The sequence below is a fragment of the Lepidochelys kempii genome, chromosome 1 (genome assembly GCF_965140265.1).
Source record: "Lepidochelys kempii isolate rLepKem1 chromosome 1, rLepKem1.hap2, whole genome shotgun sequence".
Classification (NCBI taxonomy): domain Eukaryota; kingdom Metazoa; phylum Chordata; order Testudines; family Cheloniidae; genus Lepidochelys; species Lepidochelys kempii.
Genome location: NC_133256.1, coordinates 249,796,562 through 249,821,160, shown reverse-complemented (window position 1 = coordinate 249,821,160; position 24,599 = coordinate 249,796,562). Strand labels below are relative to the sequence as shown.

Sequence of the window (24,599 nt, the reverse complement as noted above, 5' to 3'; positions counted from 1 at the left end):
CTGGGCTCAGGATCTGGCACCAGCACTGGATTTTGAATAATTATATAATTAAAGTAAAAATGTTCCTGGTGGAAACCAGAAATGAGCTCTGTGTGTTATAAAATCTGTATGTTTGAATACCTTTAACCTTTCTAGCTTAGGTTAAAAATTATTAATTTCTATAGTACCTATCACTATATCATTGATAGTCCTTTTAAACTACTGCTTAGGCTTATAAATACCAACCTGAAAATCTCTAATGAAGGTTAAGAAGAAGATGATAAAACTAAAGGCCACTGTCCATTCGCAGATTGCACTCACAAAATGGTAAGTATAATCCTGATGGAAATGAGAAACAAAACACACTTCCATATAAAACACTAAAACAAAATTAACACGGAATGGTAGACAGAAATGGCAAATCAAACAAAAATAGAAATTCTCATTAATGTACATGTAGAGAAATATCAAACCTGTAAATGGCTGGTCTTGCTTAAGTTTTTGGAATTGCCCTTTCCTTTATGTTTGGGTAGAGAAAAACATTTAGCGTAATATTCATACATTCCACGTCTTTCCAAGGTGGATAACAGCTGCTTGGGTAAAACGTCCCTTCTACTCTTATTTGTCTAGTTGTGGTATGTAACTAGTTCTGTTTGAAAACTCTGAGGATGTCACCCGCAGCAAAAACAAACTCCTGTATTCAATGCTCAAATGTTTTTATTCTAGGATGTTTATTATTTGGACTAGGGTGCTGAATGCTTCCTGTAAGATGCTGAGAGCCCACGACACCAGTCAACTTCAGCAGGAGTTGAGGACTCTCAGAAATTTGCAGGACTAGCTCCTTTAAAAGTACTGTAAGAGTGAAGAAAGGAAAACGTATCCAATATTCTATATATCGCATGTATACATCACTTGTACCATTATGAAATAGTGAAAAGCATAACAAAACTAGTGACTTCATATGTAACACACAGCCAGTAAAAATAAACACATTTAATTGACAGTATTAAGTTTATAAATTGTGCAATAAATTATATGTTTCCAGAACATTTTAAGTTATTGCACCTTCATGAAGTGAACTTTTTTTATATAATAAAGTCACTCCATTTCCAGTGAGATCAATATCTCTCTATTTATTTAAAAACCAAAATTTAAAAATTAGCAAAGAAAAAAAATTTCTCTTCCTTCCCCGTTCCCAAACACCTATATTTCAGCAAATATCTGATCCAGACTGATTCTCAGAAGATCTGCCCAGTGCTTTGTTTCCTGAAAGCTAATACAGGTTTAAGCTTTCGCAGAGTACTAAATATCCTATACGCCAGGAGTGGCCAAACCGTGGCTTGCGAGCTGCATGCGGCTCTTTTACAGTTAAAGTGCAGCTCTTAGAGCCCCCTTTTTGCCCCCACCCCAACCCCCTGTATTCTCTATCTACCAGAGTGGGGAAGAGGGAGCTCAGGTCTCCTGTCCTGCAGGGAGGTGGGTCTTCGGGCTTCAGCCTCACAGGAGACGCCTGCCAAACTCGGGGCTTCCGCAGGACTGGGACTGAAGCCCCAAGTCCCGGCAGGCATGCCGTGCAGGGCTGAAGCCCTGAGCCCCAGCAGGCGTATTCTACAGGGCTGAAGCCACAAGCTGAATGAGGCATGCCTGGCTGTCAAACGTCTGAAGATTATCATATTTGGCTCAGAAAGTCAGTAAGTTTGGCCACCCCTGCTACAGGCTTTGCATACTCTACCATTAAATAATATGTATTGCATAATAAAGTTAATAAACTGTAGGGAAAAAATACCTCAGTAGAAGGATATAAAAATAAGTTCACTTTGGCCATAATCATTCCTGTTAAATATGATGGAGACAATGGCCCAAATTCAAGTCATTCATTCAAAGCCACAGAAGTCAGTAGAGCTAGGCCTCAAGCAAAAGCATGACATTTTAGTGATGGCCATCCTTATCACATGCACTGTGCCTGCATCCAGAGTGTTTTGTAAAAGAGGTGTGCTAGAAGCTGTCTTGTAATGGGGCACAAATAGAATGAAAGGGTTTTTTTCTGAAATATGCCAAATGTTTCAATAAAAGGACCCCATTCCATAACACAATAAACACAGGAGCTTGACATTATTAAAAATATCTAACTTGTGAAGATTCATCTTCTCAGCTGCTTTTCCACTGTTTTGTCTAAGCATGTTGCCCAGCTTACCCTTATAAACTTTAGTAACAAGATGCAGGCACTGCATTCTTTTACTTCATTTGTAGAGAAAGTACTCCCTCCTGTGGTATAGCTTGTCCACAAATCCAACTTTGAGATCCTTCCCAATCATCACCACAAGTGCTCTAAGATCCTGATCCACAAGCCATTTAAGTTAATGGAAAGACTGCTATTGACTGCAACAGGCTTTGGATCTGACCCTAAATGCTTAATCAGTGGCAAGGATTTAATTAGAGATGCTGAAAAAGTACAGTAAAATAAAGACTGGAGCTAAACAGTCATCCATAATTCAAACCAAGATATTCCTGAGGGTTGAAGATCAGATTGATTATTTTATTTATTTCATTTTTTGAGGATGTGGTTGCATAAGGAAGTAAAAGTGCTGAACAACTCACTTCTAGGGAGGTTTTATCACAAGATTTCTCACTCAATTTTGCATAATCAGATTGTCTGGAACTTTGGGCGCTTACTTAAAATGAAAATCCAACTCTTTTGAGGTTTCCCAATCACTAATTTTAGGAAGCTCAGCTGTTAACTGTTTTTTCCCTAAATAGGGAAATGCCAGAGGCTTGACAGCTTGTTTATCGTCATACACTATTTAAATTCCTTGTGCTCTTGTCCTTACATGTGCCTAAAAGTACATAGCATCGCATACCCAAGCTAATAGACTGCAGGATTAAATTGGTTACCTACTAAGGGTTTACCTTTTCACCTGGAATCCAGTCAATTTTTGTTATGGAAATTAATGATGCACATGCAATCACTGGGAAAAATGTAAAGGAAATCATAAAAATTGCTTAATGAATAATAGTGAAAATATTTCTATTTATAATGCATCCCCTGTTCCCATTCTCTAAGACTGAAGACACCAAACAACAAGTTACACTGCAGTATAAAAACAGAATATTAAAAAGCCAAGCAAACATAGTATATTCCCACAAAGCGTCTTATAGTGATCAACACAGAAGATACTCTGAATAAATAAGATTAGGGGTCTTTGCAAAGGAGGAGGGTGAGATGAGGCATTCTTATGGACAGGAGAAGAAACCAAGAGTAGACCCTGGCTGTATGGCTAAGATGTGTAATCATTTGTGTGAACGCTGCTTGTCATTTATGGTCCAATCCAAAGCCAATTGAAGTCAATAGAATGATTCTCATTGACTTCAGTGGGGTTTGGTGCAGGCCCCTAATCTGTGCAGTGACACTCTGGTTAGCCTCTAAGAAGGAAGTTCACCAAGTCTCGCAGCCGAAGAATGACCACCGAGGCCATCTAGTTCAGTATAAAAGGGAAATTGTGGGTGCCAAAATGAAGGGCTAGAGTAGGATCCTCATGACCAACCTTTGATCAACTTTTGGTTTCTAGGGCTATATGTGGCAAGAGGGAACCTAGTCCTGTGATAAGGGTGGTGTTAGCATTGTAATGAAAAAAAAATCCCCCCAAACATTTTCTAGCCTGAAGTTTAATGGTTTCACTCAGTGCTAATGAGGCCAATTCAATTAAGGTGGAAGTGGCCTATTCTCAACAGTTAACAAGAAGGCGTGAGCTTGTCACTATTGAGAATAGGCCACTGTTGAAAATAGGCCATTTCCACCTTAATTGAATTGGCCTCGTTAGCACTGACCCCCCACTTGGTAAGGCAACTCCCATCTTTTCATGTGCTGTAATATATATACTGCTTTCTGTACTTTTCACTCCATGCCTCTGAAGAAGTGGGTTTTAGCCCACGAAAGCTTATGTCCAAATAAATGTTAGTCTATAAGGTGCCACAAGGACTCCTAATTGTTTTTGCTGATACAGAGTAACATGGCTACCACTCTGAAACCTGTCAATGAGTAGTAGTCCTGTTCATTAGTTTACTCATCTGAACCAGAAGGCATCACAAAATGGGGAAGAGATGGCCAGCCCTCTGTGGAGATAGAGGTGGTTAGGGACTATTTAGAAAAGCTGGACATGCACAAGTCCATGGGGCCGGATGAGTTGCATCCGAGAGTGCTGAAGGAATTGGCGGCTGTGATTGCAGAGCCATTGGCCATTATCTTTGAAAACTCGTGGCGAACCGGGGAAGTCCCGGATGACTGGAAAAAGGCTAATGTAGTGCCAATCTTTAAAAAAGGGAAGAAGGAGGATCCTGGGAACTACAGGCCAGTCAGCCTCACCTCAGTCCCTGGAAAAATCATGGAGCAGGTCCTCAAAGAATCAATCCTGAAGCACTTGCATGAGAGGAAAGTGATCAGGAACAGCCAGCATGGATTCACCAAGGGAAGGTCATGCCTGACTAATCTAATCGCCTTTTATGATGAGATTACTGGTTCTGTGGATGAAGGGAAAGCAGTGGATGTATTGTTTCTTGACTTTAGCAAAGCTTTTGACACGGTCTCCCACAGTATTCTTGTCAGCAAGTTAAGGAAGTATGGGCTGGATGAATGCACTATAAGGTGGGTAGAAAGCTGGCTAGATTGTCGGGCTCAACGGGTAGTGATCAATGGCTCCATGTCTAGTTGGCAGCCGGTATCAATTGGAGTGCCCCAAGGGTCGGTCCTGGGGCCGGTTTTGTTCAATATCTTCATAAATGATCTGGAGGATGGTGTGGATTGCACTCTCAGCAAATTTGTGGATGATACTAAACTGGGAGGAGTGGTAGATACGCTGGAGGGGAGGGATAGGATACAGAAGGACCTAGACAAATTGGAGGATTGGGCCAAAAGAAATCTGATGAGGTTCAATAAGGATAAGTGCAGGGTCCTGCACTTAGGATGGAAGAATCTAATGCACCGCTACGGACTAGGGACCGAATGGCTAGGCAGCAGTTCTGCGGAAAAGGACCTAGGGGTGACAGTGGACGAGAAGCTGGATATGAGTCAGCAGTGTGCCCGTGTTGCCAAGAAGGCCAATGGCCTTTTGGGATGTATAAGTAGGGGCATAGCGAGCAGATCGAGGGACATGATCGTTCCCCTCTATTCGACATTGGTGAGGCCTTATCTGGAGTACTGTGTCCAGTTTTGGGCCCCACACTACAAGAAGGATGTGGATAAATTGGAGAGAGTCCAGCGAAGGGCAACAAAAATGATTAGGGATCTAGAACACATGACTGATGAGGAGAGGCTGAGGGAGCTGGGATTGTTTAGCCTGCAGAAGAGAAGAATGAGGGGGGATTTGATAGCTGCTTTCAACTACCTGAAAGGGGGTTCCAAAGAGGATGGCTCTAGACTGTTCTCAATGGTAGCAGATGACAGAACGAGGAGTAATGGTCTCAAGTTGCAGTGGGGGAGGTTTAGATTGGATATTAGGAAAAACTTTTTCACTAAGAGGGTGGTGAAACACTGGAATGCGTTACCTAGGGAGGTGGTAGAATCTCCTTCCTTAGAGGTTTTTAAGGTCAGGCTTGACAAAGCCCTGGCTGGGATGATTTAACTGGGAATTGGTCCTGCTTCGAGCAGGGGGTTGGACTAGATGACCTTCTGGGGTCCCTTCCAACCCTGATATTCTATGATTCTATGATTAAAACAATGATCAACAGAGGTGATTTCTCTTCTAGAGGCTTGGATGCTGTGACTCATATCTAGCAGCTCATAGTAACAAGTTTATACAAGAACACTGTCCTGTCAATTAGGTTGAATGCACCAATAGAGTAGTTGGCGCACAAGTGATCATAACTTTTCTTTAAGTAAAATGTAATTTGTTTTATATGTATAAAATATATATTTTATATACAAGAAAAACGTTTTTTCAACAGGAACTTCACAGCAGAGTTCCTTCTCTCACTAACACTGCAGCTGTCACAAGCCCAGCAGGATCACAAAACAGTCAGCAATTATACAGATTATGAAATAAGTGAATATTATTTGTCATCTTTGGTCTGTTTTTAGTTTCCATGTTACATGGCCAGGCAGCATAATAAAATAAACTTCCGTTTTCCCAGAGCAGGATTTCTTACCAGATTTACAAACTAGTATTTCTGACCTCTTCACATACACAAAGCTATTACAAATATTTAAAATATAAAACAGTTGAAAGAAACAGGTTGAAGCAAGAAGACAAGTACATACATATACTTGGTATTATCCAGCATAGTGATGTGGGTCAGTCATGAATTGCATTATGAACATTCACCACCATGAGTGAGAGAAGCTGCAAATTTAAGAAGTATGCTTGACAACAACCATCATATTCCTGTGTTGAGCTAACAATATTCACCATTGTGAGCTGGAGAAGCTGTGAATGTGAGCACCTTAGGTCATAGTCTGCCTTCTGAAACATTTGTATAACTTCAATTACTGCATGCTGTTGCTACTCCTGGGGGAATTCTGTGCCTCTGGGCAATGCAGAATTTTGCAGAAATTAATGTTGTGCTCACAGAATTTCCTTTCCCCCATAGAAATTGTCTGCAATGCTGCTGGCTGCTACTGGGAGCCGCTGGACCCACCAGAGCCCAGCTAGCACATAGAAGACACTGCCAGGGGGTGGGGAAGGGAACTAGAGGGTTCCCAGCAGCTGCAGTTCCCCACATGCCTTGAGGGAAGGAGACAGTGGTGTGCAGGAAACTCCACACAAGCCTGTGACCCAGCATCAGGCTGTTTCTCTCTCTGGGCTCCGAGGGTAGTGGGGGTGGGTGTCTGGGCTGGGGGAGGGGTAGAAGGATGGGTGTCTGGGCTGCGGGGGGGGGGGGGATGGCTGGGCTTTGGTGTGGTGGTGTTTGAGTATCTGGGCAAGGGGGGGCATGGCTGGGCTCTGGGGGATATCTGGGCTGGGGGGCTCCCACAGGTGGGCTCTGGGGGTAGAGTGGTTGTGGGTGTCTAGCCCCCCCAGCTAGGCTCTGGGAGGAGGAAGAGAAACAGGAACTGGGTTGTCATAGGGAGTTCTTTAACTCTCTACTCCTGGGGGAATTTTTTGTGCGTCTCTGTACTGTTACAGACATATTTGCTAACAGGTATTTTGAAATAAATTACCAAACTAATTGAAACTGGTGTGATTAGGTAGTGTTATTTTGACAAATAAAATTTGCAGAATTTTAAAGTATTCTGCACAGAATTTTTAATTTTTTGGCACATAAATTCCTCCAGGAGTAAATTATTGCACATACTCTGATGGCAAGGTGGTCTGCCTATTTCAGGGCCAGGAGGCCTGAGGCTAGCCAACCCTGTTCAATCACACCTCTGTATGCTAATTAACTATATCCTAGCCACAGGGGGCAGGATTGATTGGGGGCAGATGAAACATGTGAGCCTCATAAAGGGCAGAGAACTGTTTGGCAAAAGGGAACCAGAGGGAGTAAGTTGGCTTACTGTGGCAGGCTCTGAAGAAAGGTCTAAACAGAAGCTGAGGGCTCCAGAGAAGCAGCCTGGGAGTAAGACCCTGAGAAAGCAAGGTAGGGCCAGGACAGTAGCAGAGGGAGGTTGCATGCTGATTTCTTGGAGTCACAGAGTTGGACAAGGAAGACAGAGGTCTGTGGAAGGACTCTAGCTAAAGAGAGCTGGGAGCCCTTTATGTTGGAACTTCAAGTTGAGGATTGTTTTGTTAATAAAGGCAGATTCCAAGCAGGGAAGTTAGTGGACAGAAAGACTGTGTGGATTATTTTTGGGAACTCAATGAGTAAATTGAGACAGAAAGTGCCTACGTAATGGGAACTTATGCATTTCAGTATTTAGTTCCTCTAGCTAACACTCCAAAGATGGCTAGATAGTTTATCTAGGAGGAGACAGTACAGGCTAGAAGGATGGCTGCTTGCCTCTTCAGTCAGAGGGCCAAATATAGATAGGCTCCCACCTGCCCTCTTTGTTTCTTACAGGGTAGTTTGGCCTGTATGTAGTGTGTTGGTGGCTGGTTATTATAGGGTTAACTCTTGTACATGAGTGGTGCAGTGTGTGTTGTATTTACATTCACTAGCTGTCTCTTAGAATAGAATCCCCTTTGCTTTCTTCCCTACCGCCCAACCAAAAAAAAAAAAAAAAAAGTAGGAAACAAGGGCATAAGGCTTAAGTACGCTACTGACAACTGAGGTGTAGCTTCTAGAAATATCCAGTAATTGCCATTCATGCTTCTTACAATGCCAACTTGCTGAACATGGTGCTCCATCTGCAATATAAGCAGTAGCCTGGCATTTATCTTACTTTAGAAGTGGTTTAATGTCAGAGGAAGAACATTTGCATGTAAAGATACAACAATGTGATACACAAAAAGGATACTGGGAATGACAGCTATGCATGACACGATAGAGATGGCTATCCTTATATAACATGTACAGTGACTGTTCCATTGTGGACATGACTTGAAAGAGATGACAGACTGAATTGTAATGTAAACAACACCAGAGCCAAAAGCCACAAGAGCTCCTCCATCATGGACGCTGGGAACAGATAACTCCTGGAAAAAGAATCAGCAGAGGGATTATCTGTTATTATTCATATTACAGTAGTGCCTAGAAACTGGCTGTAAAAATTGGGCCTACAGATCTGTCCTAATTGCGAGCTCTACTGTGGTAGGTGAGGGAAAGGTTAAGGAATGTGTCAATAACCTATAAACAACAGTTGTTGAAGGGAAAAGGAGCAAAAGCGAGACAGACTGAATTTGTATGAACAAAAGATTGACTGATATAACTCAAGGACCATGTTAAAATGTTAAATAGTAAACAAGAGGAATAGAGGACCAGAAATCAATTAACCAAAACTGGTGTGTTGGAAATTAGGCCTAATTGGTGGAGAAAAAAATGAGGAGACTAGCTATTCCATCCATCACTCCCTTTTTGGGTCCTTAAAGAGACTTTGGGGAGGGAAATTTGGGTACTGAGATGAGCTTCACCATCTTGGCTGCTGCCTCACCACTTCCTGGGACATTAGGCCTTCATCATCCTGAGAAATATCTGACCTGAACCAGGCCAGAGAAAAGAACTCAGACAACACTGCCATCTCCACCAGTTCCAGCTAAATCCCAAATACCACCTGAACAATTTAGTGATTGTGAAAGATGCCAGCTTGAAGGCACTGGCAAACTGAGTGCTTTTCCCAGAAAAGAGGTACCACACAGATGATGCAAGATTGCCTATGCTATCTGCCAACATGTCTTCATTTTATATTTGAGGGACTGGTTTGAGGAGTGATAAGTTCATATTCTCTATACCTAGCCAGTCCTTAGTTTTTCTGCTGCAACTGTCAATGAAATGTTTTGGTGGTGTTTTTCCTCACTGCTGGTAAGAGACTAGAACTGGCAGGTCACTTCAAATACCCCACTCTCAGATGGTCAGTCAGACAGTGTGCAATATAAAAGCTGGGGGGAGGGTGGTGTGCAGCAGTCCAAACCAGTGACTTTGAAGTGTAAATCTCCATATCCCTCTATCAACCCCCTGAGCTCCTTCCCCTTTCCATGTCATCAGCCATCTTTATTTATGTTGTGATATCCAGGTTATTGAAGATTCTTTCACTCTGAAATATATCTGGAAGTGAAACCTACAGTAAAATAAAGTATATGGCCAGTCAAAAGAACTTCCTGGATTGTCTAAATGTATAAACCGCATATGTTAAACTATGCCAGGTCTATATCACCTCTGTGCCAGAGAAATCTTCTCATAGCTAGTTAAACCAGCTTTTAAGCTGGTTTCTGCCACCAGAGCAATGCAGCATTAATAGAACATGTCTTCCTTGCTTTTGTTATATCTTCTTTCCCTTCCTGGCATGAAGCCATCTTTCTCTCCTTTTCCTTTCCTATGATGGTGTAATTTTACTTTGTTGTTGTCTTCAACATCTGCTTCCCCCCTTTTACTTCACCCCTTCTCCCCGCCCCCCTATTGTGTTTTTTTCTGTTTAGATTTTTATACTATGTTCAGTACTGTGGTATCTAAATTTTCCTTTTCCCCACCATGCTTTCTATATATGAAAACAGAGTCTCAAAATTGAAAGTTTTGAATTGAAAAGCAAGCTTAACTACGAGTGTTGTTACCAGCACCACTGTTCTCTTCTTTTCTAACTTATTTCTTGGACCGTCTCTGCCTTTCATCGTCACCTCCATACATGCTAAAAAGGGCTCAGAAAATTTGCCTAACTCATCACGTTCTGAGGAGTTTCTCCTTTAATAGTCAGTCGCTTCTTAACACGATCCCACCAATTGTATTTCACTTCTGTATTTTAAAATAATGTATGATTAAAAATAGAGAACAAAACACCTGAATCACCTCTGTTCACCTTCACAGAAGTTCTTTTGCTTTTAGGAGACATTTCTAGTTATCTTCCGCCCACACTTTCTGGCTGTTTTGCTGAGCATTCAGGAGCAATACCATTAAAATTATAAAAAGAAAAGGAGTTCTTGTGGCACCTTAGGGACTAACAAATTTATTTATTTAAGCACACAAGAGATCCAGTTCCTGGACACTACAGTGCTAATAAGCGATGGTCACATAAACACCACCCTATACCGGAAACCTACTGACTGCTATACTTACCTACATGCCTCCAGCTTTCATCCAGACCACACCACACGATCCATTGTCTACAGCCAAGCTCTACAATACAAACGCATTTGCTCCAACCCCTCAGACAGAGACAAACATCTACAAGATCTCTATCAAGCATTCTTACAAACTACAGTACCCACCTGCTGAAGAGAAGAAACAGATTGACAGAGCCAGAAGAGTACCGAGAAGTTACCTACTACAGGACAGGCCCAACAAAGAAAATAACAGAACGCCACCAGCCATCACCTTCAGCCCCCAACTAAAACCTCTCCAACGCATCATCAAGGATCTACAACCTATCCTGAAGGACGACCCATCACTCTCACAGATCTTGGGAGACAGGCCAGTCCTTGCCTACAGACAACCCCCCAACCTGAAGCAAATACTCACCAGCAACCACACAACAAAAACACTAACCCAGGAACCTATCCTTGCAACAAAGCCTGTTGCCAACTGTGTCCACATATCTATTCAGGGGACACCATCATAGGGCCTAATCACATCAGCCACACTATCAGAGGCTCGTTCACCTGCACATCTACCAATGTGATATATGCCAACATGTGCCAGAATGCCCCTCTGCCATGTACATTGGCTAAACCAGACAGTCTCTACATAAAAGAATAAATGGACACAAATCAGACGTCAAGAATTATAACATTCAAAAACCAGTCGGAGAACATGTCAATCTCTCTGGTCACTCGATTACAGACCTAAAAGTGGCAATTCTTCAACAAAAAAAACTTCAGAAACAGACTCCAACGAGAGACTGCTGAATTGGAATTAATTTGCAAATTGGACATCATTACATTAGGCTTGAATAAAGACTGGGAGTGGATGTGTCATTACACAAAGTAAAACTATTTCCCCATGTTTATTTCCCCCCCACCCCCGACACTGTTCCTCACACATTCTTGTCAACTGCTGGAAATGGCCCACCTTGATTATCACTACAAAAGGGTTTTTTTCTCTCCTGCTGGTAATAGCTCACCTTACCTGATCACTCTCATTACAGTGTGTATGGTAACACCCATTGTTTCATGTTCTCTGTGTATATAAAATCTCCCCACTGTATTTTCCACTGCATGAATCCAATGAAGTGAGCTGTAGCTCACGAAAGCTTATGCTCAAATAAATTTGTTAGTCTCTAAGGTGCCACAAGTACTCCTTTTCTTTTTGCGGATACAGACTAACACAGCTGCTACTCTGAAACCATTAAAATTATACTTTCCACCCTGCCTTCCCCAGTACCAAAATGACCAAAAAACTTTCCTTACAACTAATTTTACTGATTAAAAATTTACAACCGAGCTCACAAGATTTGTATAGATAAAAGCAAATTATAAAATTCACAGCATGTGTGAAATTGAAGTGTTTTCACAAAACATGTAGCAACTTGTTTTGGAGAGAGAAAGAATGAAGTCCCCGCCTCCCGCCAGTCTCATTCAGCCCTACTATAGCATTTTACATGTTGCTTATTTCTCTAACTAGGGAAAAATGAGGGTTTAGAGAAAAACAAACCACCACCATACGTGAACTTTCTAAGTGAGTTAATGGTACAGTATGATCTACTGGTTAGGGAACTGCACTGGGTAGTCAAGAGAGCTGGGTTCTAATTCCAGCTTTGCGGCTGATTTTCTGACTTTAAGGAAATCACATAACCGCTCTGTGCCTCGGTTTCCCCATTAGTAAAATGGGGATGATACATATTTTCATAAAGCTTTATTAGATCTACAGATAAGTGCTATGTAAGAGCCAAGTACTATTGTTAATAATAAAAATAACTGTTCAGTTCACTTACTATACCATACAACTGTAGGACCCAAGGTATTGAGAACCCCAGTTCCCATCACCATCTATGACAGTTCAGGGTACTCAGAAATTTGAAGGATTGGGTCCTTATTTTGTCATGTCTTTCATGCAGGCTGTACCCAAAATACAATATAAATAAACAAAAGAGATAAGAAATTAAGAGTAGGACTGTCGATTAATTACAGTTAATGCATGCTATTAACGCAAAACAATTTAACTAGATCTAAAAAACAGTCGTGATTAATTGAAGTTTTAATCACAGTGTTAATAATAGAATACCAATTTAAGTTTATTATAAATATTTTTGGATGTTTTTCTACATTTTCAAATATATTGATTTCAGTTACAACTCAGAATACAAAGTTTACAGTGCTTACTTTGTATTATTTTTTATTACAAAAATTTGCACTGTAAAAAAGATAAAATAAATAGTATTTTTCAATTTACCTCATGTAAGTCCACTCAGTCCTTCTTCTTGTTCAGCCAATCACTAAGACAAACAAGTTTGTTTAATTTGCAGGAGATAATGCTGCCTGTTTCTGATTTACAAAGTCGCCTGATACTGTTACAGCCAACATTGCCAGATAGTTACATGCCAGATATGCTAAATGTTCATATGCTCCCTCATGCTTTGACTAATAGGCTCTAAAGTTTTACATTGTTTTGTTTTTGAGTGCAGTTATGTTAAAAAAAAAAATCCTACGTTTGTAAGTTGCACTTTCACAATAAAGAGATTGCACTACAGTACTTGTATCAGGTGAATTGAAAAAATACTATTTCTTTGTTTATCTTTTTCACAGTGCAAATATTTGCAATAAAAAATAATATAAAGTGAGCACTGTGCACTTTGTATTCTGTGTTGTAACTGAAATCAGTATATTTGAAAATGTAGGAAACATCCAAAAATATTTATAATATATTTAAATTGGTATTCCATTATTATTTAACAGTGCAAGTGAAACTGCAATTAATTGTGACTAATTTTTTTAATGGTTTGACAGCCCTCATTAAGAGATGAGAAGGTAAAACAGGCAAGATCAAATGAGAATCAAAATTAATGATGTGACTGGGCTCCCTCTCTGAGTTTTATGCCAAAATTGTTTTTTGTTTGCTACCGATAGAACAAATCAATAACAGGGATTATTTTTAAGATCCAAAGCATGATTTATATGATTTCATTTCTATAGCGTGTAAATCTTTTGTTACAAAATATTGCCTGAAGGTAATACTAACAGAGCTGGACACTGCACTGGAGACTTTTTAGCCTGAAACATCCAACGTTTAATACTTGCAAAACTGTATTCCTCAGTTTTTGAAACCATCCATGGATTTGCTAACTCACAGGCCTTATCTCTCTTCTCTCCTCAGCTCTCTCTGGTTGCCTATTACTGTTCTTCTCTGTTCCTTCCCTATACACAATTGTACATTGTTAGGTTACTATACACGCACAATACTGTGTACAAAACAAAATGTGCCTATATTGTGGCCTAACAATATATGACTGAGTTTGTTATCAGAAAGTCGCATAACAAACATGGCAGAACAAAAAGATGGGACTATAGCCTCTCCATTCCAACAAAAAACATGTTTCTCTCTTGGTGCCTCATTAAAATGGTTTCCTCCACTCCAAATGCGAAATCTTCTACTCTCAGTATATAAAAACCTACAGTATATGTAATCACATTAAGTAACAGGAGGAAACTGGCAAACAATGAATTATTAATGTATTCTATACACAGTAAATGGCTTGAAACAGATTAATTCTACTAAGAATGAACTTTACTATACGAGGATAGTCATAATAATAAATGAAAGTTCAAATATCCAGATTTCAGAGGTGAAATCAAAGCTGGTAACAAACTTTGCAAAATGCTGTAAATTATTTAAACATACTGTTTGGCTCTGGCTTTTGGTAAATTATTGATAAAGTACAGCAGGCTACATGACATCCCAGGGAAGATTAAAGAAATACTTCATAACATCCCACAGTTTTTTCCCCTCAAGGGACATAATCAACTGATTTTCTACTAGGTTTGCAGAAGCAGTAACACAGGAACTTTGCAATAATTGCAAAACACTTGGTTTGGATGGCCTTTTGCAACTCTAGCAGGAGTTTATACTGTGGTGTAGAATGCTTCTCTCAAGCTAGAAAGGAATTGGGAAAAATGGTGGAATATAGATGTTTTTTACGTCAGTTACTTTCAGAAGAGTTCCCATGCAATTCTGTGTATTCCTTTCCTCATCCAGCACAGAGAATGAGAGTGAGGCAATAATGAGACTTGCTCATTTGTCTCATTTTCATCTAATTAAGAAGTAACTCTCAGAGAGGTAACACAGTCTTGTGATTAAGATAGTGGCATGGGTCCCAGAAGATCAGGGTTCAATTCCCAGCACTCCAACAGATTTCCTGTGAGACCTTTGATAAAACCACTTAATATCTCTTTTCTCTTGTCTGCAAAATGGGGATGATACTTCCTTTGCCTGTCTCTTCAGACTGTAAGCTGTTTGAGGCAGGGACCTGTACCTTATTATGTGTTTGTACAGCATGAAGCACAATGGGGCCCTGACTTTAGTTGGTTTGTATTGCAGTCCAAATAGTAAAATAAGGAATGTCAGAATCAGTGAGAACTCATCTTATGCTTTCTGACAAGATCCCAAAACCTTATTAAGAATCTTTTAAAGAAAGAACAAAAAAGAGTTGGAGAGAGAAAGTTAAAATAAAAAAAGGAGATAATGGGCAGAGATCAAAATTTTTCTTTCTGATCTCTGGTCAAGGACCAGGGCTAGGAGAAGTTTATTATTGTATTTTTTTAAATAAAATATTTCTAGACCTTCTGTTTTGCAAGATTTCCAACTGCACATTCATGTCATTCTGCTTCCTATCTTACTTTTTTCTCTTCATTGCAGTATTGGGAGCTCTTGATGTTACACTGATATTGCCTATTCTGCTCCCGTAACACTTCTTTTGTCTGGTCTGGTGGTTCTTGCTCTCTGCTCTGTCTCCACAGCATGTACTGAGAGAAAGAGAAGGAGGGGACCACCAGGAGCAGACCTGGCATCTTAGGAGCATGAAGAGTGCTACCAGCAAGTGGGCAGTAGCAAAGGGAGGGACTATTTCTGGTTCAAGATACCTCAAAAATATTTGTAGTTAAAATGTTTGAGGAGTAATGGTATTGAGAGAGGTGAAGCAGGACAATACAGAAAGCAAGCATGGGATGCATATAAGGAGGTAAGAGATATTAGAACCTCAAAGTGTCCATTGGGCCCAAAATATTGCTCAGGCATGCAGGAGTGAAAATCACACTTGGAGTTGCAGCTAGCAAGGGATGTTAAGAGTAACAAGAAGGGTTTCTTCAGGTATCTTAGTAACAAGAAGGTGGTCAAGGAAAGCGTGGGCCCCTTACTGAATGAGGGAGGCAACCTAGTGACAGAGGATGTGGAAAAAGCTAATGTACTCAATGCTTTTTGTCGTCTCTGTCTTCACTAACAAGGTCAGCTCCCAGACTACTGCACTGGGTAGCACAGCATGGGGAGGAGGTGACCAGCCCTCTGTGGAGAAAGAAGTGGTTCAGGGCTATTTAGAAAAGCTGGACGAGCACAAGTCCATGGAACTGGATGCACTGCATCCGAGGGTGCTAAAGGAGTTGGCTGATGTGATAGCAGAGCCATTGGCCATTATCTTTGAAAACTCATGGCGATCGGGGGAGGTCACGGATGACTGGGAAAAGTGCCCATCTTTAAAAAAGGGAAGGAGGAGGATCTTGGGAACTATAGGCCAGTGAGCTTCACCTCAGTCCCTGGAAAAATCATGGAGCAGGTCCTCAGGTAATCAGTTCTGAAGCACTTAGAGGAGAGGAAAGTGATCAGGAACAGTCAGCATGGATTCACCAAGGGCAAGTCATGCCTGACTAACCTAATTGCCTTCTATGATGAGATAACTGGCTCTGTGGATGAGGGGAAAGCAGTGGATGTGTTATTCCTTGACTTTAGCAAAGCTTTTGATACGGTCTCCCACAGTATTCTTACCAGTAGTTAAAGAAGTATGGGCGGGATGAATGGACTATAAGGTGGATAGAAAGCTGGCTAGATCATCAGGCTCAACAGGTTGTGATCAATGGCTCCATGTCAAGCAGAGTGCCCCAAGGGTCAGTCCTGGGGCTGGTTTTATTCAATATCTTCATTACCTATCTGGAGGATGGCATGGATTGCACCCTCAGCAAATTTGCAGATGACACTAAACTGGAAGGAGTGGTAGATATGGTGGAAGGTAGGGATAGGATACAGAGGGACCTAGACAAATTAGAGGATTGGGTCAAAAGAGTTCTGATGAGGTCCAACAAGGACAAGTGCAGAGTCCTGCACTTAGGATGGAAGAATCCCATGCACTGCTACAGACTAGGGACCAAGTGGCTAGGCAGCAGTTCTGCAGAAAAGGACCTAGGGGTTACAGTGGACGAGAAGCTGGATATGAGTCAACAGTGTGCCCTTGTTGCCAAGAAGGCTAATGGCATTTTGGGCTGTATAAGTAGGAGCATTGTCAGCAGATCGAGGGACATGATCATTCCCCTCTATTCGGCATTGGTGAGGCCTCATCTAGAGTACTGTGTCCAGTTTTGGGCCCCACACTACAAGAAGGATGTGGAAAAATTGGAAAGAGTCCAGTGAAGGGCAACAAAAATTATTAGGGGGCTGGAACACATGACTTATGAGGAGAGGCTGAGGGAAGTGGGATTATTTAGTCTGCAGAAGAGAAGAATGAGGAGGGATTTGATAGCTGCTTTCAACTACCTGAAAGGGGGTTCCAAAGAGGATGGATCTAGACTGTTCTCAGTGGTACCAGATGACAGAATGAGGAGTAATGGTCTCAAGTTGCAGTGGGGGGCGGGGCAGTTTAGGTTGGATAGTAGGAAAAACTTTTTCACTAGGAGGGTGGTGAAGCCCTGGAATGGGTTATCTAGGGAGGTGGTGGAATTCTTAGAGGATTTTAAGGGCAGGCTTGACAAAGCCCTGGCTGGGATGATTTAGTTGGGGATTGGTCCTGCTTTGAGCAGGGGGTTGGACTAGATGACCTCCTGAGGTCCCTTCCAACCCTGATATTCTATGATTCCAAGTTCTCTTCGTAGAACAGCCAGTCTTCCTCCCTGCTAGTCAGCACTCCAAAAATAGGTACAGACTTTGCCCTCACCTCTACAACGTCCCCACTGTCTACCAGCCTGGAGAGCATAATAAAACCTGAGTTTGTAGCCCAAATTGGAGTCTGCTGCATCCTGCATGACATCAGTTGATGGGTAAAAAGCTGACTAGCTGAACAAAATATACTTTTACTTGGTCTCTAAATGGATGGTGTGTGTTCTGTTGCTCTATGAGAACACTAATTACCTAATGTGGTCAAGTATCTTTAAGCTCAGGAAGTGTGCTGTTTTCTTTTTAAAAGAAAGAGAAGTGGACAAAGACATAGGATTAGTAAATTATCTTAGTCATTTGCTTACAATTTTTACAGTATAAACTATAATGGCTTGGGACATAAAAACAAAATATTTCCACTCAAGTGTTCTTAGAATAAGACTTACTTTCTCAGGCAGCAGGAAGATGCAAGTTGCACGTACACACAAACACACACAAATTTCAGCCTAGCTCACAACCCACTACTTCTTACAGTTGCAAAATTTCTGTGCTCTAGGTCACATCTACCTTCACATATCCTTCTAAACTGCATGGTCTTCTATGTTCCTATGCATCCTGACTCAGCAAAGCATGTAAACACATGCTTAAGTCCATCCTCATTCAAAAAAGGAAGGTACTATCACCTGTGCTTAACTTTAAGCATATAAGGAGTCCCAGCTTTTATTGGTATATGCTGAACCTACAATAGGAGGGTTTGCCAATAAAGCTAGGGTAGAGAAGACCTAATTTGTTTTGCCCTCCACTCTAAACCTGAAAGGCTTAACAGATCACTTGTTTCACTAGAGTGATAACTTGCAGACTGGTGCTATTTACACCCTGTCTTTACCTGTGAATAAGGCCTATCCTGTACTCAAGAAGGTTTTGCCAGTATATCTAGACCAGCAAACCTACCTGGTGTAACTTATATCAGCAAAGCAGTCCTGATATTAGAATAGTAGAATAAGCTAAACAGGTAAAAGCACTTTTATGCCAGTATAACTATGTCTACACTAGAGCTTTTGAAGGAATAGAAATGTCACCAAAAAAATCACACCCTTAACCGATACTGCTACACAGGCAAAAGTTTCTAGTGTAGACGTGGCCTTAAGAGAGTTAGGAACCAAATATTTCCTTTGAAAGACTAGTGGAATGAGATGGAAGTAAAACATTGTTTTTCATGTTGTTAATTTACTGATCCATAAATACAGCATTAACCATTTAAATCTATAATTTTTATGGTTAAAACTTTTAAAATTAGATTTGTGATTAAAATTGGACCATACCTGAAAATTTGCAACAATGCCCATTCCAATACAGCCCAGCAATCCAATACATAATGTAATTAAGTTACATGAAGGATTCATAAAATGTGATGATTCGTTTTGCTTCTCTATTATTAAATATCTGATGTACATTGTAGCTGCACCTAAAAACAGAAAGAAAAAAAACACCCCAAAACATTTATTTTCATTTACCATGCAATTATATTATCCTTTTTCATTTTCTTTGGTGAAATTACACATACATTTACAAAATTCACTTAAAACCACTATGCACTGAATTACATCTTCTCTAATTCTACTGTGATGGGAGTGGGAATGGGGACTAAAAAGTAGTAAGTTCTACATGTATTATTTTCAGATGCTATTCTGAAGGGGTCGCCTCAATACTATCTTCCCCAGTTGCCCCCATAAATTACTTTGGGACAATTTAGGAAACAGGGTCATTTCAGTCCCATTACAATTTGGATTTTAGAGAGCAGAGAATGTTGACAACCATGCAGCCAGCATCAAGATTTTAGTCATGAAGAGGGGATGGAAGAGGATAAAGTATGGGCCAGATCAGACGAGGAACATTCACATAAAGAATCTGACACATCAGAAAAGGGCAGACAAATAAACAGTGACACGTTTTTAAAGTGCTTGTACACAAATGTTAGAAGTCTAAATAATAAGATGGGTGAACTAGAGTGCCTCATGTTAAAGGAGGATATAATAGGCATCACAGAAACCTGGTGGAGTGAGGACAATCAACGGGACACAATCACTCCGGGGCACAAAATATATCGGAAGGACAGAACAGGTTGTGAAGTGGGGGAGGGGGGGTGGCACTATATGTGAAAGAAAATGTAGAATCAAATGAAATAAAAATCTTAAATGAATCCACATGTTCCATAGAATCTCTATGGATAGTAATTCCATGCTCTAATAAGAATATAACAGTAGGGATCTATTATCGATCACCTGACCAGGACAGTGATAGTGACGATAAATGCTAAAGGGAGATTAGAGAGGCTATCAAAATGAAAAACTCAATAATAGTGGGGGATTTCAATTATCCCCATATTGACTGGGTACATGTCACCTCAGGACGAAATGCAGAGACAAAATTTCTCAATGCTTTAAATGACTGCTTCTTGAAGGAGCTGGTACAGGAACCCACAAGGGGAGAGAGAACCCACAACTCTCGATCTAGTCCTGAGTGCAGCGCAGGATCTGGTCCAAGAGGTAACTATAACAGGACCGCTTCGAAATAGTGACCATAATATAATAACATTTAACATTCCTGTGGTGGGAAGAACACCCCAACACTGTGGCATTTAATTTCAGAAAGGGGAACAATGCAAAAATGAGGAGGTTAGTTAAACAGAAATTAAAAGGTACAGTGACTAGAGTGAAATCCCTGCAAGCTGCATGGACACTTTTCAAAGACACCATAATAGAGGCTAAACTTAAATGTATACCCCAAATTAAAAAATACAGTAAAAGAACTAAAAAAGAGCCACCATGGCTTAACAACCATGTAAAAGAAGCAATGAGAGATAAAAAGGCATCTTTTAAAAAGTGGAAGTCAAATCCTAGTGAGGTAAATAGAAAGGAGCATAAACACTGCCAAATTAAATGTAAAAACGTAATAAGAAAAGCCAAAAAGGAGTTTGAAGAATAGCTAGCCAAAAACTCAAAAGGTAATAATAAAATGTTTTCTAAGTACATCAGAAGCAGGAAGCCTGCTAAACAACCAGTGGGGCCCCTGGATGATCGAGATACAAAAGAAGCACTTAAAGACGATAAAGTCATTGCAGAGAAACTAAATGAATTCTTTGCTTCAGTCTTCATGGCTGAGGATGTTAGGGAGATTCCCAAACCTGAGCCGTCTTTTGTAGATGACAAATCTGAGGAATTGTCCCAGATTGAAGTGTCACTAGAGGAGGTTTTGGAGTTAATTGAAAAACTTAACAGTAACAAGTCACCGGAACCAGATGGCATTCACCCAAGAGTTCTGAAAGAACTCAAATGTGAAATTGCGGAACTATTAACTATGGTTTGTAACCTGTCCTTTAAATCAGCTTCTGTACCCTATGACTGGAAGATAGCTAATGTAACGCCAGTATTTAAGAAGGGCTCTAGAGGTGATCCTGGCAATTACAGACCAGTAAGTTTAACGTCAGTACCGGGCAAATTAGTTGAAACAATAGTAAAGAATAAAATTGTCAGACACATAGAAGAACATAAATTGTTGCGCAAAAGTCAACATGGTTTCTGTAAAGGGAGATCATGTCTTACTAATCTAATAGAGTTCTTTGAAGGGGTCAACAAACATGTGGACAAGGGGGATCCAGTGGACATAGTGTACTTAGATTTCCAGAAAGCCTTTGACAAGGTCCCTCACCAAAGGCTCTTATGTAAATTAAGTTGTCATGGGATAAGAGGGAAGAGCCTTTCATGGATTGAGAACTGGTTAAAAGACAGGGAACAAAGGGTAGAAATAACTGATAAATTTTCAGAATGGAGAGGGGTAACTAGTGGTGTTCCCAAGGGTCAGTCTTAGGACCAATCCTATTCAACCTATTCATAAATGATCTGGAGAAAGGGGTAAACAGTGAGGTAGCAAAGTTTGCAGACAATACTAAACTGCTCAAGATCGTTAAGAGCAAAGCAGACTGTGAAGAACTTCAAAAAGATCTCACAAAACTAAGTGATTGGGCAACAAAACGGCAAAAGAAATGTAATGTGGATAAATGTAAAGTAATGCACATTGGAAAAAATAACCCCAACTATACATACAATATGATGGGGGCTAATTTAGCTACAACTAATCAGGAGAAAGATCTTGGAGTCATCATGGATAGTTCTCTGAAGATGTCCACGCAGTGTGCAGCGGCAGTCAAAAAAGCAAATGGGATGTTAGGAATCATTAAAAAAGGGATAGAGAATAAGATGGAGAATATCTTATTGCCCTTATATAAAGCCATGGTATGCCCACATCTTGAATACTGCATACAGATGTGGTCCCCTCACCTAAAAAAAGATATACTGGCATTAGAAAAGATTCAGAAAAGGGCAACTAAAATGATTAGGGGTTTGGAACGGGTACCATATGAGAAGAGATTAAAGAGGCTAGGACTTTTCAGCTTGGAAAAGAGGACACTAAGAGGGGATATGATAGAGGTATATAAAATCATGAGTGGTGTGGAGAAAGTGAATAAGAAGAAGTTATTTACTCGTTCCCATAATATAAGAATTAGGGGCCATTGAATGAAATTAATGGGTAGCAGGTTTAAAACAAATAAAAGGAAGTTCTTCTTCACTCAGCGCACAGTCAACCTGTGGAACTCCTTGCCTGAGGAGGTTGTGAAGGCTAGGACTATAACAGGGTTTAAAAGAGAACTGGATAAATTCATAGAGGTTAAGTCCATTAACCGCTATTAGCCAGGATGGGTAAGGAATAGTGTCCCTACCTTCTGTTTGTCAGAGGGTGGAGATGGATGGCAGGAGAGAGATCACTAGATCATTACCTGTTAAGTTCACTCCCTCTGGGGCATCTGGCATTGGCCACTGTCAGTAGACAGGATACTGGGCTGGATGGACCTTAGGTCTGACCCAGTATGGCCATTCTTATGTTCTTAAGAAAGGTTATGACAGGGAGATGAGCACTAAGTTGGAAGATGGACAGTTTATTAGACTTTAGTCTGCCCTGATAGATATCTATATTCGGGAACCACGTCTGTTAATGACCAGCATATAGTTTCTTTGTTGGATGTAACAGGAAAAAAAGTGCACCCAACTATGTCATCAGAAATTGTTCTTAACTCTTGGGGCCCAATTCTGACTAGCCCTTGCCATAAGATCCCTCCAAACTAGTGTATACAGATATTTTTTGCCAAAATATCACTATCTTTAGGCTCTTATACTCAATCTATAGGCCCTAATACTCAATTAATTCCTATCAGAGATCTATTTACATATGAAAATTGACTGCATCAGAGAATTGCATTATAACAGGAGTGGGTCAATATGTTGTAAATCGGGCTCTGAAAAGAACAGTATAACAACACAGTTCATAACTCAGGTCTTGTCTACATAGGGAAGAACAAATCATACAGTGTTATACACAATTTCCCCAACACAGTAGACTTGCCTATGCAGATAGGCACTTAGAGGTGATATAATTGGAGAAGGAGGTTGTGTATAGACACCATTTTGGGGTTGGGGAACATATATGCTTAAATATACAGGCCTAGATTCTCCACTCCATCAGATGAGAGGAGGGTGCGCAGTCAGTTGCAGTTCCTTGATTCAGGACCGCCTGGCCCCGCTGCAAGATTCCTGACGGATCGGACAGGGTGGATTGATTTAAATCAAAGCAATTTAAATCACTGATTTTGATCATGATTTTAATTAGCAAGCAGGAAACCTGGATTCAAATAATCAAATGTGTTTTGCATTTGTACTTTTTAGTTAATTTCATAAGACAGATTGATTCAAATTGGTGGTAACCACTGAAACATGTCAATTTACAACTAAATATAGCCTTTATACTAAATTGGTTCTTCTTTTTGTGCACCAGGAGGATACATTATATCTATACACGTTTAAGTAATTACATAGCTTAAACTTACATTTATTCAGATTCTTATTTTTTACATTTTTATTATGTTAGAAAATAGTTATTTACTAGATGATAACTAATTTTTACTTGTGATCTGTGTCAATCTATTTGAATGGATATTCAAATTCAATTCAAAGTACACAAAACCGGCATTTTTTAAATGTGTTGGATACATTTAAAAAGTTGATCAAAATGTTTATCAAAACATGTTTTACATTTAAAACTAACTTATTTATTAAAGGAAGTATTGCCTGCAGTTCGTGAATTGAATGTTTCTGTTCACCATGTCCTTCAAGATTTTAGAACTAGTAGAGCTCATTCTCTCACACCTGTTTTTATTCATAAATTGGAAGAGGATAAAAAGCTCTCCTGCTTTTTCAACTCCCTTTTGAATGAACTAGTCATTGAACTGAACTAGTTGAATACACTGAAATGATGAAAATATTTTCTCTGCACCTGCAGAAGAGGCTACTGCTATCAAAAGCTGGTATAGCGTATCAACAAATTCTGGTTCCAGGTGCTTAGCCAGTGACTTCAACCATTTCAGTTATTTCACTTTCTTTGAAACAGCAAATATGCAGCTTAATTTCCTTTTTGTATTTAATTTAAATTATTTTAATAGATTATAGTAAGTTTAGGCCTCAACATAGGTTGTCAATTTCAAATGTTATTTTGAATAGATTTATTTTTTTTAACTAAACCTATATTTAATTTAAATTTTTAAAAATCAGATATTTTAAAAAAAATCAAAATCACTGATTTTTATCCAACCTGTTAAGGAACCTTATGCCAGTGGAAGACCAGGCATAGCTGAGCCCACACCACTGTTCTACCACACCTCTCCTGGTTCCACACCCACCCTGGCCCCTCCTTTCCCTTATACTATGGGTTGTGGTGGGGAGCAACTGGTGCAACCAGATTTATATCAGCCGACAGTTTTCTTCCACTGGTCATTTCTAGCTGCTTTAAGGCCACTTTGCACTGATTAAGTGGTCTTAGTAGACCAGAGAATTGATCCATACCATACACTCACTGACCCCAAAGTGGCACTCTGCAGTTCCCTCTATAGTGTTCTGGAGTAGGCTCTCTGCAGTATTTTGTGGGGACTGGAA

At 40.2% G+C, this 24,599-nt stretch overlaps 1 protein-coding gene across 2 annotated transcripts in view; it reads right to left on the bottom strand.

The window, feature by feature from the left end:
• Window positions 1-24,599, bottom strand: part of DRAM1 (DNA damage regulated autophagy modulator 1) — a 38,145-nt gene that overhangs the window by 2,823 nt on the left and 10,723 nt on the right. For both annotated transcript variants that reach the window (XM_073323189.1, XM_073323199.1), the window contains exons 3-6: window positions 18,882-19,024; window positions 8,366-8,543; window positions 2,887-2,945; window positions 226-318 (exon numbers count right to left, since the gene is read on the bottom strand). In XM_073323189.1, the coding sequence (XP_073179290.1) occupies window positions 226-318; window positions 2,887-2,945; window positions 8,366-8,543; window positions 18,882-19,024 (473 nt within the window). The remainder of the gene's footprint in view (window positions 1-225; window positions 319-2,886; window positions 2,946-8,365; window positions 8,544-18,881; window positions 19,025-24,599) is intronic.